The following is a 14,910-nucleotide window of genomic DNA, read 5'->3' as shown; positions in this document are numbered from 1 at the left end:
GCTCAAAGCTTTATGAGGTGATATATATTCTCAGTATGTGTGGTGTCTCATAAACAGAATAAACAAAGTTAAAACCACTTTGATGCAACATATTCCAATAAACTGATTAGTTTGCAAATATGAGTATTTCTATAAAAACTATCACTCATTGTTACTATTACAATATTCAAATGCTAATAGGTATTATTCTGCAATCTATTAAAAAAAAGAAAAGCCAAAATCAACAAAACACCTCCCAGTTCATTTACAGGCTGTATAATTTCTAAATCCCTCATTTGAAAGTGCTACCATTTACATGCAGGAATTGTGTTAGCAATTTATAGCCTCCCTAAATTACAGCCCATTAGCAATATCAGGGCTGAAAATAAAAATCCAAGCCATAAAAATGACCTCACTTGCACAATTTGGAACGTGCTCCACGACATCCTTCCAAAAGAAAAGCATGTGTGTGTGTGCATGTGTGTGTGTGTGTTTAGGGGAAAGGATGAAGACAGATACACAGACAGAACAAGATTCAGAAGCCAAATAAATAATGGGCTACTTACCGCAACTTTGCTCCCAGTTATCTGCATGCAGCGATCAGCGGAGAAGGTTAATGTGCAAAAAGACACAAACAGCACAATCATTAGTAGGCCAGAGAGATCCTCTCAATTACACGTTGAGGCATTAGTGTAACTTGTGTGACATCACAAACAAACTTTACACAATTATAGCACACAGTATACAACTAAAATGTTTAATAGCCAACAAGAGAACCTTTGCAATTATTGGCACATACTGAAGAAAATGTCTGTTTGGCAGCTGCAATTTTATGAATTTTCCAAATGTTAAAAAGACAAATACATGAGAATAGAACATCAAGACCAAAGAACTTTGGTTTTCTTTCTTTTTTCCTGTTGGTGATTTATTATCTAGCATGCACATACATAATCAATATATGACAAAAACAACTGTGGGAGTGATGAATCAACACGTTTATACATGCAGCTACACACACATGGGATCAATTTAATGATTAACAGGGTAATATATAATTTTCCTTCTAACTGACTGATTTATAGATTCATCCCCTCTAAGATGTAGTGGTCAGTGTGGATACAGAGGCTGCAGAGGGTCTCCCTGAACTCTAATCAGTCAGCTGCCATTAAGTGTCGAAGTTGTGTGGCAGAGCTACCTTGATCCCTTGCAGTCAGCACCATTCTTGGAGTTTAACCTTGTTATCTGTCAATAGTGGCAGGTAGCAGGAGTGTTTTTTATTACTGCAACTGTGGGGCTTGTTTCTCAGTAGGAGGGTGTCTCTTATCCAAGTAAATGTATTCTAATCTGTGGCTGAGCGCTTCTCTCTCTGCTGCATTTCTGGGGAAATGCAAGTTAAATAGGGAAATTGCAGGAAGTTACAGGACACACGAGCTCCATGTCTTGAACCTCCTTCTTTGTCTCCTGTTTTCACACCTTCCCATTCTCTTCCCCTCCTTCCACATCTTCTAATCTCCATTACATGTATTTTATTGTCACTCTCAAACTCTTAAAGTCTGTGACCATTTGATGCTTGAATTCCCCTCTTTATCCATCTACCAAGAGTTTATGACAGCCATAAAGTCCATTTTACATGTGCCGCCACCTGATGAGGCACGTAGTACCTAGTAGTTTTTAATCATACTGTGTATCTTTTTTTTTTTCCTTTCTCTCCAGTGAATGCAGCATGTCATTGTCTAACACTGGGGAATGTTTTACACTATGCCTTGAAATGAGTCACAATGGCATAAACTTAGATATCTTCCACAGATGTTGATGCCTATAACATATTTCTCAGTCTTGTTTTAAAGCAGCTTGACCAAAAGAACAGACACAATCTACAGCCTGCACAAACAACAGTCAGGGAGGAGCTTGAGGGGGAAAAGTGCAGTTTCACCAACAACAAGTTTGTATTTTGAATACAATGTAACACCTTGTTCTCATTTAGCCAAGGGCAAAGCTCCTGTCAGACCTTGACTAATAATTTAGGAAATGCTGAGGTATTATACACTCTTGAGATATCTGATATTGGGCATCTTTCATAACTTCATAAATAACCTGAAGACAAGTCATTCTGCATGTGGGTATTTTATGATGGAAATTATTTGTCATAAACATACATTGATATAATATAATCAATATAATAATAAAGGGCCTGGATTATCCAAGCAAATATCAGTCACATTAAGAGAAGAAGGTGGCACATTGGGGGTCACATTAAACAGACTAATACTTAAATAAAACTGGAATAAAAACACTGTACAATCCCCCTTACACCATTACTGCCATCACACCCTTCCTTCATTTGAGACACAGCATGTTTGAAATCAAACCATACTGACTGCAGGCAAAGTGAGTCTTGGAGAAATAAGCAATTGTGTTAGTTGATTAGTGTAAAAGAATTTTGGCAGCTTTGATGATTTTGGTAGACAGTTAAAGACAGAAGAAAGACGAAGAAATTAGTTTAGAGAGAAAAGCAACTGTTCATGCAAAGCTGATGGTCAAGGACGTCCACAGACAGTCCTGCTAAAGCAGCGCTGGATTCTATTGAAACGCTGCTCATATTCAAATGAACATGGTCAATGTGAATTCTTACTTGAAAAGACATTTCATTTTGTGTTCGGGGTAATTTGCTAGACTCCTGCTGAGGCACCCTGGTGGAGTATGGGAGTGTTCTCAATCTTGCCTGGTGATAGACTAGTAGAGAGGTGACAACTCGCCGGGGGGGAGGGAGGAAAAAAGCTTTGACTTTCCTTTGAAAGACATATTTTACAAGAGTAAACAAAGTCATAATCAGCCATTACTTCTATTAGCTTTAATTTCAAGCCATATGGATTTATTTATTTGTTGAAATGTCTCTATGATATGAAAACATGCTAATAATTTTGAATAATGATGAACACACATATAAATTGCATATTGTGAAGAAAGGCTAAACTAGGGCTGCCCCCAACCAAAGATGTTCCTTGTTGACTAGTAGTCATTAGTTCAAGCCATTCATCGACGAGCTGTCGCACATTTATTTAAATATATATATTTTTGGGGCATCAGAAAATGTGTCCGACAGTTGAATAACTTTATATGCACCACAGGTACCAGCCCTATAAACACGAATGTCTGTCCTTGACTGACTGAGTGATGAAGTTAAGTTAACCTCATTTGTTGCCTCAGCTAGGTGTCGCTACTTCCTGTCTCTGTCATTCTATTAGTGAATGTTCAACTTGTATTTTCATTTAAATAAAATATAGTTAAAAACAGGATGTTCCCATTAATATAATAAAAATCACTAAATATTTTATTGGGACTGTAAAACAAAGCAAACAGGAAAATTAGGATAACATGTGAAGCCCCTCCAAAGCCCCAATCTCACAAGGCAGCAAACATCTTTGATAGAAAAAGATTGAGTCACGTAAACAGGGACTGCACCACAGCAAAACAGACACACCATGTCCAAAATACTCCTACATTCATCAAGCAACATATATTCCTTTTACTCCACACTGCATGCTCATCAGCAAACACAAGCATTAGCCTCAGATAATACCTTACCAAGAAAAATAAAGCCGGCCCTTCATAAAGGAGGGTTTCTTCAATAGATATGGGCTTATAATACATCTATGTGAAAAATATGACTTTGTTTTTCAAAAACAAAGTAGCTTAAAAGACACAATCATAAAACCTAGATTACAAATATTTTAGTATCTTAAGTCTGAACAAATGTCCTAATACTGAGTTATTTGCAAGCAAACTGTACTGTACAGTATGTTGATCCGAGGATTTATATATGAGTGTTTGTAATTATGAAGATTCCCCTCACATTAAGTGGATGCTGAGACCCAAATCCCACCATTCAACATGGGACGGAGCACAGCATCATTATAAGACAATTTATACAACATTTTCACAAGCTCTTAACTTCGGATTTGGATTTTCTCTTTTTCCATCAATCAGGAGCACAAACATCACAGATATTCATTTGATTTAAGGCATCAGTCCATTTTTTAAATATATTCTATTCAGTATGTTTTTTGTTGTTTTTTTAATGAAGGGAAAACATACACTTATAAGAAAGCTTTACTTACTTCTAAAGCATGTGAACATGTTTCAATATAGTTCTTGGATCAACTAATACAATTTAGGGTAGGTGATTTGTTAAAGTTTTTTCTTAGGTCAAATTAATTTTAACTATACTATACTAACTATTTATAGTTATACAAATTGTTATATGCATAATGTTTCTCACTACAAGTATTTTATCAGAATCACATAGATGAATTATAAAGTCATGATAAATGGTTCTCTCTGTCACTCATGGAACAATGTGTGGATGTACAGATGCTCATGTGTAAATGTATGTGTACTTCTATTAATCAGTGTATGCATGGATGTATCATCACTGACATTCAACCATCCTCATCCTTCAGTCCTATTAAATGTGATAGCAGGGTGCTGACAGACATCACATTTTGTCCTCTGTCCTTTGACTACACAGATTATGTTATTCATTTGAATAAAATATCAGTGCTCACAAAGTATAATAGGCCCTGTGAGGAATTGAATCATCTCGGATAATCATCCTTATCAATAATGCCAGTTAATTACCATAACAATGAGGAAGGTAATAAATGATGATGTCAAGAGAGCGCTACCAGGTTCGGAAAGCAGTGGCAGCAAAAATCTTTTTTTTTTTTTCCTTCTGTCTTGATGTGGTATCCACCTCACAACGTTGGCCATAACTTCAAAAGAAGATGCAAGATTTCATCCTACATTCATGGATTACCATCAGAACTTTTCTTTATTTTTACTCCTGTTTGTGGATTGACACATTGATTAAATTCCAGATTACATTTAAGAATGGAAAACATAATCCTAATTCTAATATTTCTAATATATCTATTATCTCAATAAAAAGCAACTTATGCTGCTGAATCATGAGACGGGCTAAACTTTATTTATACCCAATAACCAACTGATGATACAAGGCTCCACCACCACTGGGCAAAAACACTTGCATGCAGGTACACAACTGGATAACCAACAATTAGCATGCAAGCACATGACTGGACAAGCACTGACCATCCACCTAGCATTGAGTGAGTGAGGGACTATTATTTCCAACTGATGGCCTACAACAACAGATTGCAGCACGGTGGCAAAAACAATGTAAAAAATAAATCAAAATTGCAATCAAAGATGTGGGATTCAAGCGTGAAGAGTGGAGAGAGAGACAACGATAGTAGTGAGTGTGCAAGAGCAAAGCAAGCCATACTGTAAAGCAGAAGATCAGGTTAAACTCATTCTGAAGGGCTGTGTGGAGTGTCATAGTTCAGCCCACCAAATACATTCAATATAAACTCTTCAGGCTCTTTGGTTCATTATTTGACTTACAGATTTAGCAGTGGCGGAGATGTACTGGACCACCATCTCACGTTTAGTGCTTAGGTCCTTCCCACGCAGGGGGGCTTTACGTTCTTCATTCAGGTTCATGTCCTCCTAGATACAAAAATACAGAATAAACATAGAGACAGTGAGGAGAAATCTAATGCATGGTATTGGGTTATTTAATTAATTTAAGTAATGTAAGATTATTTTTTCCTGGTATTATATTTATTCTTTTTACACAATAATCATTGAGGATACATAAGAAAGGGAATAATGTGAAAGTGGTGCACCTAAACCTAGTAGAACTTTTTTTTTTTTTTTAATTTCAAAACCTCAAACTTTGAACCATATTAATTACAGAACAATAGTTTCATTAGCAAGACAACAAGAAACAATTCTACTTTAATTTCTTCTATGAACCTTTTACATCAGATACTGGCCTTCTACAGTTGAACAATTTCTTTTACATCTATCTTTCTTTGTTAAAGACACACAAGGCACAGCACTTGAAACAAGTCCTTGAAATGAACGTAGCAAGGCTAAAGCAATATAAACTGTACACCCAAACTCTGAACAAGAGAGCAAAATCAAACAACACTGCCTCTATTGAGGTCATGCAATCACATCAGATAGACAGGATAGGCAGGATAGGCAGTATCTGCGTGTTATTGGGAGTATTATCTTTGTGCTACTTCTGCATCACAAAAGAGGTCTTTCATGTGAGAGACATCAGGGGATGGAACGAAGGCTGGACAGAGCACTAAAAGCTAGGGAATGACATGATGATTAGAATGGAGGAGGATGTTTATCAGAAGCACTCTCTCACAAAAGAGATGGCTGGAATGAACAGAGAGAAAAAACATGCTCCTTGGGGTTTGAGGCTATTGAGCCTGAAGTTGTGGAGCCATGCTGCCCTCTGCTGGAAGTGAAGAATACCATGTGTCCTTTAGTTTGGTTGATTTGATTTATCCCGTCCATCCGATAGAATGTTAAAACTTCAAATTCACCTAATAAATGAAGCATGTCACTTATAAATAAGAACAAAGTAGCATATAATGGTCTGATATCTATCACAAGTAATCTGATTCAAACTGTCTTTGCTTCATATGTCACTGAAGCATGGGCAGGAATCCCATCCAGGGGCACCGTGACCTAAATTCCTCCAACTACATTTCCTCTAGTAAATACCCTCGGAGCTAAAAAACCATTAACATCCTTTTTGTGGAACAGGGAAGGAAAAAAATGCCACTAACTTTTACAATTGGCATTTTTTTCACCCAAGGAAACCAGCAGGTTTTTTAATTAATCTTTGAACCCTGCTAATTTATCTGCTTAATTGGCATTCAATAAACGAGGCAGAATGAGGCGGGGTGAATATATTGTAGGAGGAATGGGAGTAGTGGGCCTGCGGGATGCTTGTCAGGGGGGCAAACTGGAGGAATGAGCCCTCCACATTTAGTCTCCAAAATGATTAATGCTCTTTTATTAATTATACCCTCACAGGCTACATAAAAAGTGTCCCAGGATATCTCCGACTACAGTTCTCATGTAACTGAAATGATGAGATCTGAGCTTGTATCAATGTACAGTTACCTAGAAATGTATTCCAGGTCTTCATGTTGGCCCAGTAAACCCTTCTAAGAATTACCAACATTAATTGTTCTCAATTGTCTTGCTTAACCAGAAATAATGTCAGTCAGCAACACTTTGCAGACTAACCATCATAGACAAGAGGTATGGGAACACTGTTCAATCCCAGTAGACTATTTTTAACAGTATGCACAGGGCAGTTCATAAGTAGGTGTTTACATGTTTTGATTCTGTACTCCAATAAAGGGTGTAACAGAGGGTGTAATGGCTTTCACTTCCCTATAGGGTGGGCAGAGTGAGACTTGTATGCATTTTATACACCCCAGCCCAGCCCACATCCCCTTGGGAAAATGCAGCAGAACATTGATCCTATAAACCCAGGAGTCTTTTTTACAAACAGTGAATTGTTCTTGACTGTCACCTAACCTCAGTCCAACTGAGCCGGTGTTTCACTCACTGAGGACTAGCCCTCGAATCAAGCAATAATTACAGTTGGCTGCAGTACAGGACTGGCACATAGGTAGAGAAAATACTTGAGGTCTACTGATGTCTGTTGATCCATCACAACAATTTGCTATGAATTATTAAATATACTGACTTCATTTAAGCTTATTTCAATTTGACCTGTACATTATGTTTACTATATTTTAGGAACTATGTATAAAAGGCGCTAAACTTTGTACATGGTTTATCTGATTGGGATATTCAATGTCCTGCTATCCAGATCAGAGCCAAAACATTGAAAAACATAGTTACTTACTCTGAATACTGTGGGGTAATGTGGCTTTTGAACACAGCCCAATCCAAAGTGGATGCCCACCACCACAGGCTTCAGATCACAGGAAAAAACAATTAATAGCTACCATCAAATGTGTGTGAGGCAGAAATGGATATGGAGAGTCCGAGCTATGGGGAAAAGTGGATCTAAGGGAAGTAGACTTACAAAAATGTTTTGCTTCAACTGTGACAAATCGATTATTTTGTCCACTACCCTCAAGTCTGATCTATGAGTGTGTAAGGGCACACACAGTAACTCTCCTGTGGGCTGGTTTTAATGTCCTGGTGCAGAGTGTAACTGCTGAGGGATCACATTGGAGCTTATTACTGGGAGTGTTCATCCTGACAATGGCGCATAGCGAGGCACATAAAAACTCCAACAAGCCACAGCAGCCCCGCAATGTTTCATTCTTTTTCCACTGGTCCTCTCTGTCTCTGTGAGCACCTTAATGTCTACTCTTAACAACAAGAAGAACAGGTAACAGAGACAAATTGGTACTAGAATTAAATCAATCCAATCAATCCAAAATAAAGATGTCATACTTTTGGAGGTGTTCATGCTCACATACAATTAAAAACACAATCTAGGTAATAATGCTATGACTGCTAATGGCCATATCAGCGCAAATGACTCCAAGTGCCAATATACAGCTGCTACTGATGTTTCAAAGTCACACCATTAGGGAGATTTTGTCTTGATGGAGAGAATAAGTTCACATATTTTACCTGACCAGAAATCCTACCAATACTTTTCTTTAAAGTTACAGACAATAAAGAGTTGAAGCACGATGAAAGGGGTTTACGATGCATCAGACAAGGTTTAGTGTAGTCTTTCACAGCTAACTAGACGCTGATCAAATTAGCTCAGACGGCATAATGTGTGTCACTGCATTCCTGCGTTGAACCTCACAGATTGGAGTCTGCTACTGCAACACAGCTGCATCCTTAGTAAGATGCAGCTGTGATACCGGACATTTCATCAGTGGATTTACTGCTGTGCATTTTGATAAGGGGCTCTGAATTCCAGCTACACACATCTTGGGAAACCATATGACAAGAGACAAAGACTAAAAAGACATACATCCCTCTAAAGGCAGTAATGTTTATTCATGTATTTTAACTTTCCCTGTAGTTTTATGAATATACTTCTGCTATCAATTGTTAGCTTAAAAAATTCTAGACAGAGTTCATTTGATTTTCTACCCCACCGACTGAGTGTTTCCTCCTATATTTTCCCAGATCCCTTTGATGACCTTTCAGTAATAGGCAATGTGCTATTTAGGCTTTGAGATACACAGTGCAATGTGTAAACCACTTTCCTGAGAAAAAATATTTTCAGCTTCTCCTAGTCATTAATGCACAGTGGGTGGTCTAACTAATATGGCACGGGTCATCCCTTCATTTGAAACCAGCAGGATATCTAAAGCTGCAACATGTAGCACCATAAAAACAATCAATAACAAAAACAGTGTGAAGACAAAGAGAGCAATTAAAATGTATGTGTGTATGACATGAAAAGAGGTGGTGAGATGACAAAGACAGATAAGATGCTGAAGAGAAACTTGTAGCATCAAAAGAATCAACACAAAACTTTCATTTCTATGTTTGCTGTATCAAAGGAAGTTGACAAAGTTTACAATCTATGAGAGCGAATAGCGGTGGCTCCAAAAGTACATAAGTAAATAACCCTTGTCTTTTTGATTTCATTACTGTAATTACACTTTCCAACCTGGAGTGTCAAGACCTGTCAAATGTCAGAGCAGCAAACATGCCTTCTGTGTCGTCTGTCACTGAGCAAATTGAAGCCTGGGTTTAATGTCACGCCACTGTGAGCACAAACATAGTAATTGAGAGGTGAACTGAGTGACAGGGATGAGCACCCAGGCAAGAAAACACTGAGCAGGAGCCTGATGAAAACCAGGAGCACCGGTCACATTTCTTTGGCCCTGGCAATAAAGACTATTGTATGAGAAGAAAAAAGGCAAGCAGCATACCACACACACATACACACTCAGAGACATTATCCACAACAGTACACACAACCTATGCAATGAAGCCAGAGTAATTCAGCTCTGCACTTCAAAGAAATGGGCTGAAAGCTTTTTGTTAGATTTCAATCCTGCAGTACATAAGGCCAGAAATGCATTTCATTGGAGAAAATCACAAGTGTGACAGAGCTTTGACCCCACAGATGAGTGCGAAGTGAATTTCAAAGTTTTGTGTTCATCTTACAGTGGCGTAGGGAATAAGTAGGTGGAGCCTTTCTTCAAGGAAGCTTAACATCTGGATGCAAAATGCATTTACTTGTTCCATAACTACATATCTCAAGTCTATCTTGGATAAATAAAATATATGCGCCCATGTGTGCGTAACAACCATAGTGTCTGCGCGCTGCGTACCCGCCTATCTAGGAACATCTTGGACTCTTGATGATGCGCCCTTTAATAACAGTGACATATGCGCCAGTGACTTTAGACCTGTTTTTTTGGGTCAGTAGCTCAACCGCTTTCCTCTGCCTCAAAATAGCAACGTGCCACCAATGCGCCTGACCACACCTCATTTTGAGAGAAACACGCCCATAGGCGCACAGACTGGTGCAAGTGCATTTGCTATTTAGACAACGTGGGCGCAGGGTGAGAAGATGATAACTGCGCCGGGGGAACAAAGACACATGCAGCACGCCCGCCATCCACTGTGCGCCAACCGCAAGATGGGGCCCTTAGTGTCAGAAATTTGTGATATTGTTTTGCAAATTTGTAGATTCTAATAGGGGTCAGTTATCATGGATCATCAGTCATTAAGGAAGAGGTCCTGTGCAATCCAATAAAAGGGCACTGTTTCATGTCACCATAGGATGTCATGGCAGTGTGACTGAGCAACTAGTGGTGGTCACCAATGCTGTAGTGTTAATGTCAACATTAACTCTGTAAATCTATAGTTTTAACCTGTCTCTGATCTCTGTCTCTGTGTGATCACAATAATAACCACTGAAGCTTGGTTTATGGATCCAGATGCACACTTGTTTTAATGGGCTTTGGCAGAATTAAATGAATGTGTACATTAAAATGTCACATCCTGGGTTACATATTTTGGAATATGTGCTTTCTGTTAAAAAAAATAATAATAACATTTTAGTTTTTAACATTCTGTCATGAGAATGTTAAACCACAATATCTTTTATGTAATTTTGTGAATATGATTATGGTCAGACAATAAAGTTGTTTTTTTTTCAAAGCTGCATAAAACTGGGAATTTTCAATCATTTCCTCATGATCCTTTATGACATATCTGGCAAATGTTTGTGCATGGAAAAAATTTAACAAGGACGCATGGAAATCTGAAATACTGATAGAAAACACATTTGAAACGTAACCTGTCTAACCAAACTAACCCTACACTATTATCAATTACAGTAGCTCACCATGTCTGAACTTGTGCACCACTTTGTACAGGTTTATAAATCAATTTCATAATACTTAATATTTACCATCTTGTGGCAGCTGAAATAAAATGAGTACTAACAGAGGATCTTTTGCAGGGGAAACAATGCAAAAGAAACACAAAGCTTACCATCATCTTCTCAAAGAGGTCAATAATCTCCTTTTCTGAGAGGTTCATGGAGCGGTCATCAAATAATGGCTGAGGATTCGGCAGTTCAGTCTGGGTAGAAAGGGGGTCTGTAGGGTGCTGTATAAGGGGCTTCTCCTTCTTCATTCCTGTTTTTCTGAAACTGGTAATACGATCACGCTAAAAGAAAAAGGAAAGGGGTGTGAGATATTAAAATATTGCAAACATTGCATTGCAAACAATCATGTTTAGACTAGGACAAGAAAAGGTTTTGGCTATTTTCCCTGAAGGAAAATCTAATTTTTAAAGGACTGCATTGTTTTTTTACTACCCAAATTTCATGTTCCCACACATCAGAGAGTTCTGTTTTGTATTGACGGACTACAATGTAAAACAGATCCTCTGATGGTAAAGCCAGCTCAGAATAGGTTTCTGCTAACAAAGGGAAAAAAAGAAAAAAGAATCCAGCCACAACCCCAGCAAGTCACTATGGAGTGACTCCAGGCTAAATCTTGTATGGACGCAAAACAATGGTGCACTAATCTCACTGCGTTGTAAGATTCATGCCTGTTGCTCATCCGACCACACCCAAAATATACTGTACACCCAGTCACACCTGATCACACCCAGTTCTGGTGAAGCATTGCTGAGTAGTGCGTTAAGGTGCTGTACAGAACAGGGTGTGGAGAGAGCAAGGACCAAGATGTCAGTGAACACAAGACATTAAGTTTTGGTGTAGTTACTTTTTCTTTTTTTAAATGGGCCCTAATCTGCTTTTGTGGTTTTCTGTTATTAATATACTTTTATGATGTTGGATATCTATATTAAAGATAGTCAAAGTTCCAAAGCTTGTGTTGGTTAATGTAAAAATGCTTCCTGAAGGTTTAGGGCCTCAGCCTGATGACGGCTGAACTGAGGGCCTGAATAAAGAGCCACTATCATATAAATAAGGACTTATTGGAATTGTGAATCATGCAAAGCTACTCTAGAAGAGTCCCACAATAAAAAATATATAAAGCTGGAAAGGAGCATAATAGGTCCCCTTTAAAACTACATTTATACTTACACAGCTGGGACCATAAGACTCTAAGGCTCATTACACACTATAAAACAAACTAGTTTAAAGGGTAAAAAATGGAGACTCCTTTTGCTATTTTTTCTTCTTTCCAACCAGTCGTGCTATATTTTGTCCTAAGGGGGATACCAGAGGAAAGGTCATGTTGTTACCTACATTTCATTCTTTGGGAAGCATGAAAGTGCAAAAATTCACTGCATTCTTCCTAATTATTTGGCCAAAGGATGGTGGTAGAAAAAAAGGTCACTCTTAAGATTTTGGAATATTTTATGGAAAATTGATCATCAATATAAAAGGGTACTTCCTGTAAAGAAGCTGAATTTCTTCATCAAATGCCATGTCACTGACACAGCATTTGATCCATCCAGTGGTTGTTGACATATTTTTATCTACATCTCTACAACCAATTGTATTTGTTCAATATTCAAAATAAATATAGAAAAATGTTTTTATTTGTAAAGATTAAAAATGAAAATCAACACACAATTTTGTTTGCAACACTCCAGTCGCTAAAAGGGGGGAAAAAAACACACTTGTACTGATAGTATACCGTATGAAACTCTTCAGGACTTCACTTACCATCATACCCAGGGGATCAGGTGGTTGGTGCAGAGGTTATTGAATTAGAATAGTTTCAGCATACAATAACCTCTTAAGTGCATTGCGATAATATAAATAAGGTTCAGTTGAGTTTCCTCTTTATAATCATCTGTTGACACCAATATGATGAATGCTAGCTAGTTTGAGTATGTTTAGTGTGAAAGCAGAAAAACAAGTCACATGCAATGTTAGTCAGATTTAGTTAAAATGGGATGGAGGCGACATGCTGGATGAATAAACATATATTAATGAAATGGTAATACAAACATGATGATGACGTACATGATGATGTCACTATTGTATCTTTACTGAAATAGCTCTGAATGGATCAAACATACTAAAAAAAAAGCCATAAGGAGATCTTCCCTGTTAGCTGCATTAAGGCTACATGTTGATTTTGCATTCTTCCAGAACGACTGCAATACTACATGAGCTTTTAAGTGTCAAATTTAGGCTATTTGTTAACTAAGGTTATTAAAAAAGCCTCTGGCAGAAACATCTCATCGGAAATGTTACTGATAATTGCACGCTAAATGATCTATGAGCTGCTTACAAAAGTCTGGATGCTATGGGCTAAGTTTTGTTCATTATGAAAAATTTAGGTTAACAGATGTTGGTGATGCTAAATAACAGCACCGTGACAAATCATCTTTTATTTAGGCAGCATTATGGAAATCTACCATAACAACTGACTCATATTTGAACCTTTCCTTTTCGTTCCACTGTCTCATTCTCATAACACTAGATTTAACTGTATTAACAGGATACAGATGTCTTCAGCTTTTTAATATTTTGTTTGATTAAAATATGCATTGATGTATTGACACATTTGATCCATCCATTTATTTCAGTTAAAACTGACATGCAGCCATGACAACATATGAGATGAGGATGTGAAACAAAAACAATCACACTAAAATTAAACCAAGCACCTTACCATATCATCGGCCAATGTTTTTATGTGTATGTTCTGTTGGAGGGAGGGCACATTGTGAAAAATAACATCCAACAGAAAATGACAACACCCCAAAGTGCACTGTATGTAACCCTGGTACTTTGTGTTTACATGTACAGTGTCTTCTAGATATTGTCTCATTCTCCTATTAGAACCACAATGAGGTTCAATATATTAGATGAGAGAATGAATAGAATCATAAAGTATTTTGGAATCACAAGTAGCATTAATTTATTCTGATTATCAGTTTTTACTAGGATATGAGCATATCTTGGATACTGTACATGTGCAGGATGTGACACTCAATGATACCAAATAATAGTGTTTTAATGTAAAACACAAGCATGTGTGTAAGGGTTAGCATCCCAAACACACAGGCTTAAGACATATATCAAATTAATAAAATGAGAAATTATAAAGCACCTTTAATCCCACAGTCACAGATGGAATGAGCACACCTGCCCGCAGCACCCATTATAAACATGCAAAAACATTTTAATTCTGTTTGGTTAACACCATGTGCATAATGATAGAGCTATGCACAGTTTAACACCAGTTAGTAAGTACTATTATACTACTAGTAAAAAGCATCTCTTGAAGTGACAGTGGCCTAAACAAATCATTCTTGTTCACTTACTTTCATTATAAACACGATTCAAATAAATTCCCAACTTTTCCACAGTTTTCACAATCAGCAGTGGTTGCTTGCAAACCAAATATTAACTGCCTTACAAAATGTTGCAAATACCCATTTTCAAAAAAGATAAAAACTTCCTCTCTGATACAGATATTTTGCTCCATCTCAAGCACACTAAGACAGGCTACTGCCAAAGGCTTTTGGCTCGGCGAGGGACAGCCATTTGAAACACACCTCAAATGGGAAGCAGAAGCAACACTGCCATATGCTGTGGCGCTAGGCTGTGAAGTACTAATGAGTAGGGAGATGTGG

General features: G+C 37.6%; 1 protein-coding gene across 1 annotated transcript in view; it reads right to left on the bottom strand.

The window, feature by feature from the left end:
* diaph2 (diaphanous-related formin 2) overlaps window positions 1-14,910 on the bottom strand; it is a 360,718-nt gene that overhangs the window by 330,064 nt on the left and 15,744 nt on the right. Inside the window, exons 3-6 of the mRNA XM_053324402.1 lie at window positions 13,944-13,976; window positions 11,335-11,511; window positions 5,404-5,508; window positions 546-566 (exon numbers count right to left, since the gene is read on the bottom strand). Of these exons, the coding sequence (XP_053180377.1) occupies window positions 546-566; window positions 5,404-5,508; window positions 11,335-11,511; window positions 13,944-13,976 (336 nt within the window). The remainder of the gene's footprint in view (window positions 1-545; window positions 567-5,403; window positions 5,509-11,334; window positions 11,512-13,943; window positions 13,977-14,910) is intronic.

This window comes from Scomber japonicus, chromosome 8 (assembly GCF_027409825.1).
Source record: "Scomber japonicus isolate fScoJap1 chromosome 8, fScoJap1.pri, whole genome shotgun sequence".
NCBI classification, from domain to species: Eukaryota; Metazoa; Chordata; class Actinopteri; order Scombriformes; family Scombridae; genus Scomber; species Scomber japonicus.
The sequence above is the reverse complement of the archived record's forward strand: the minus strand, read 5'-3'. Positions and strand labels throughout refer to the sequence as shown.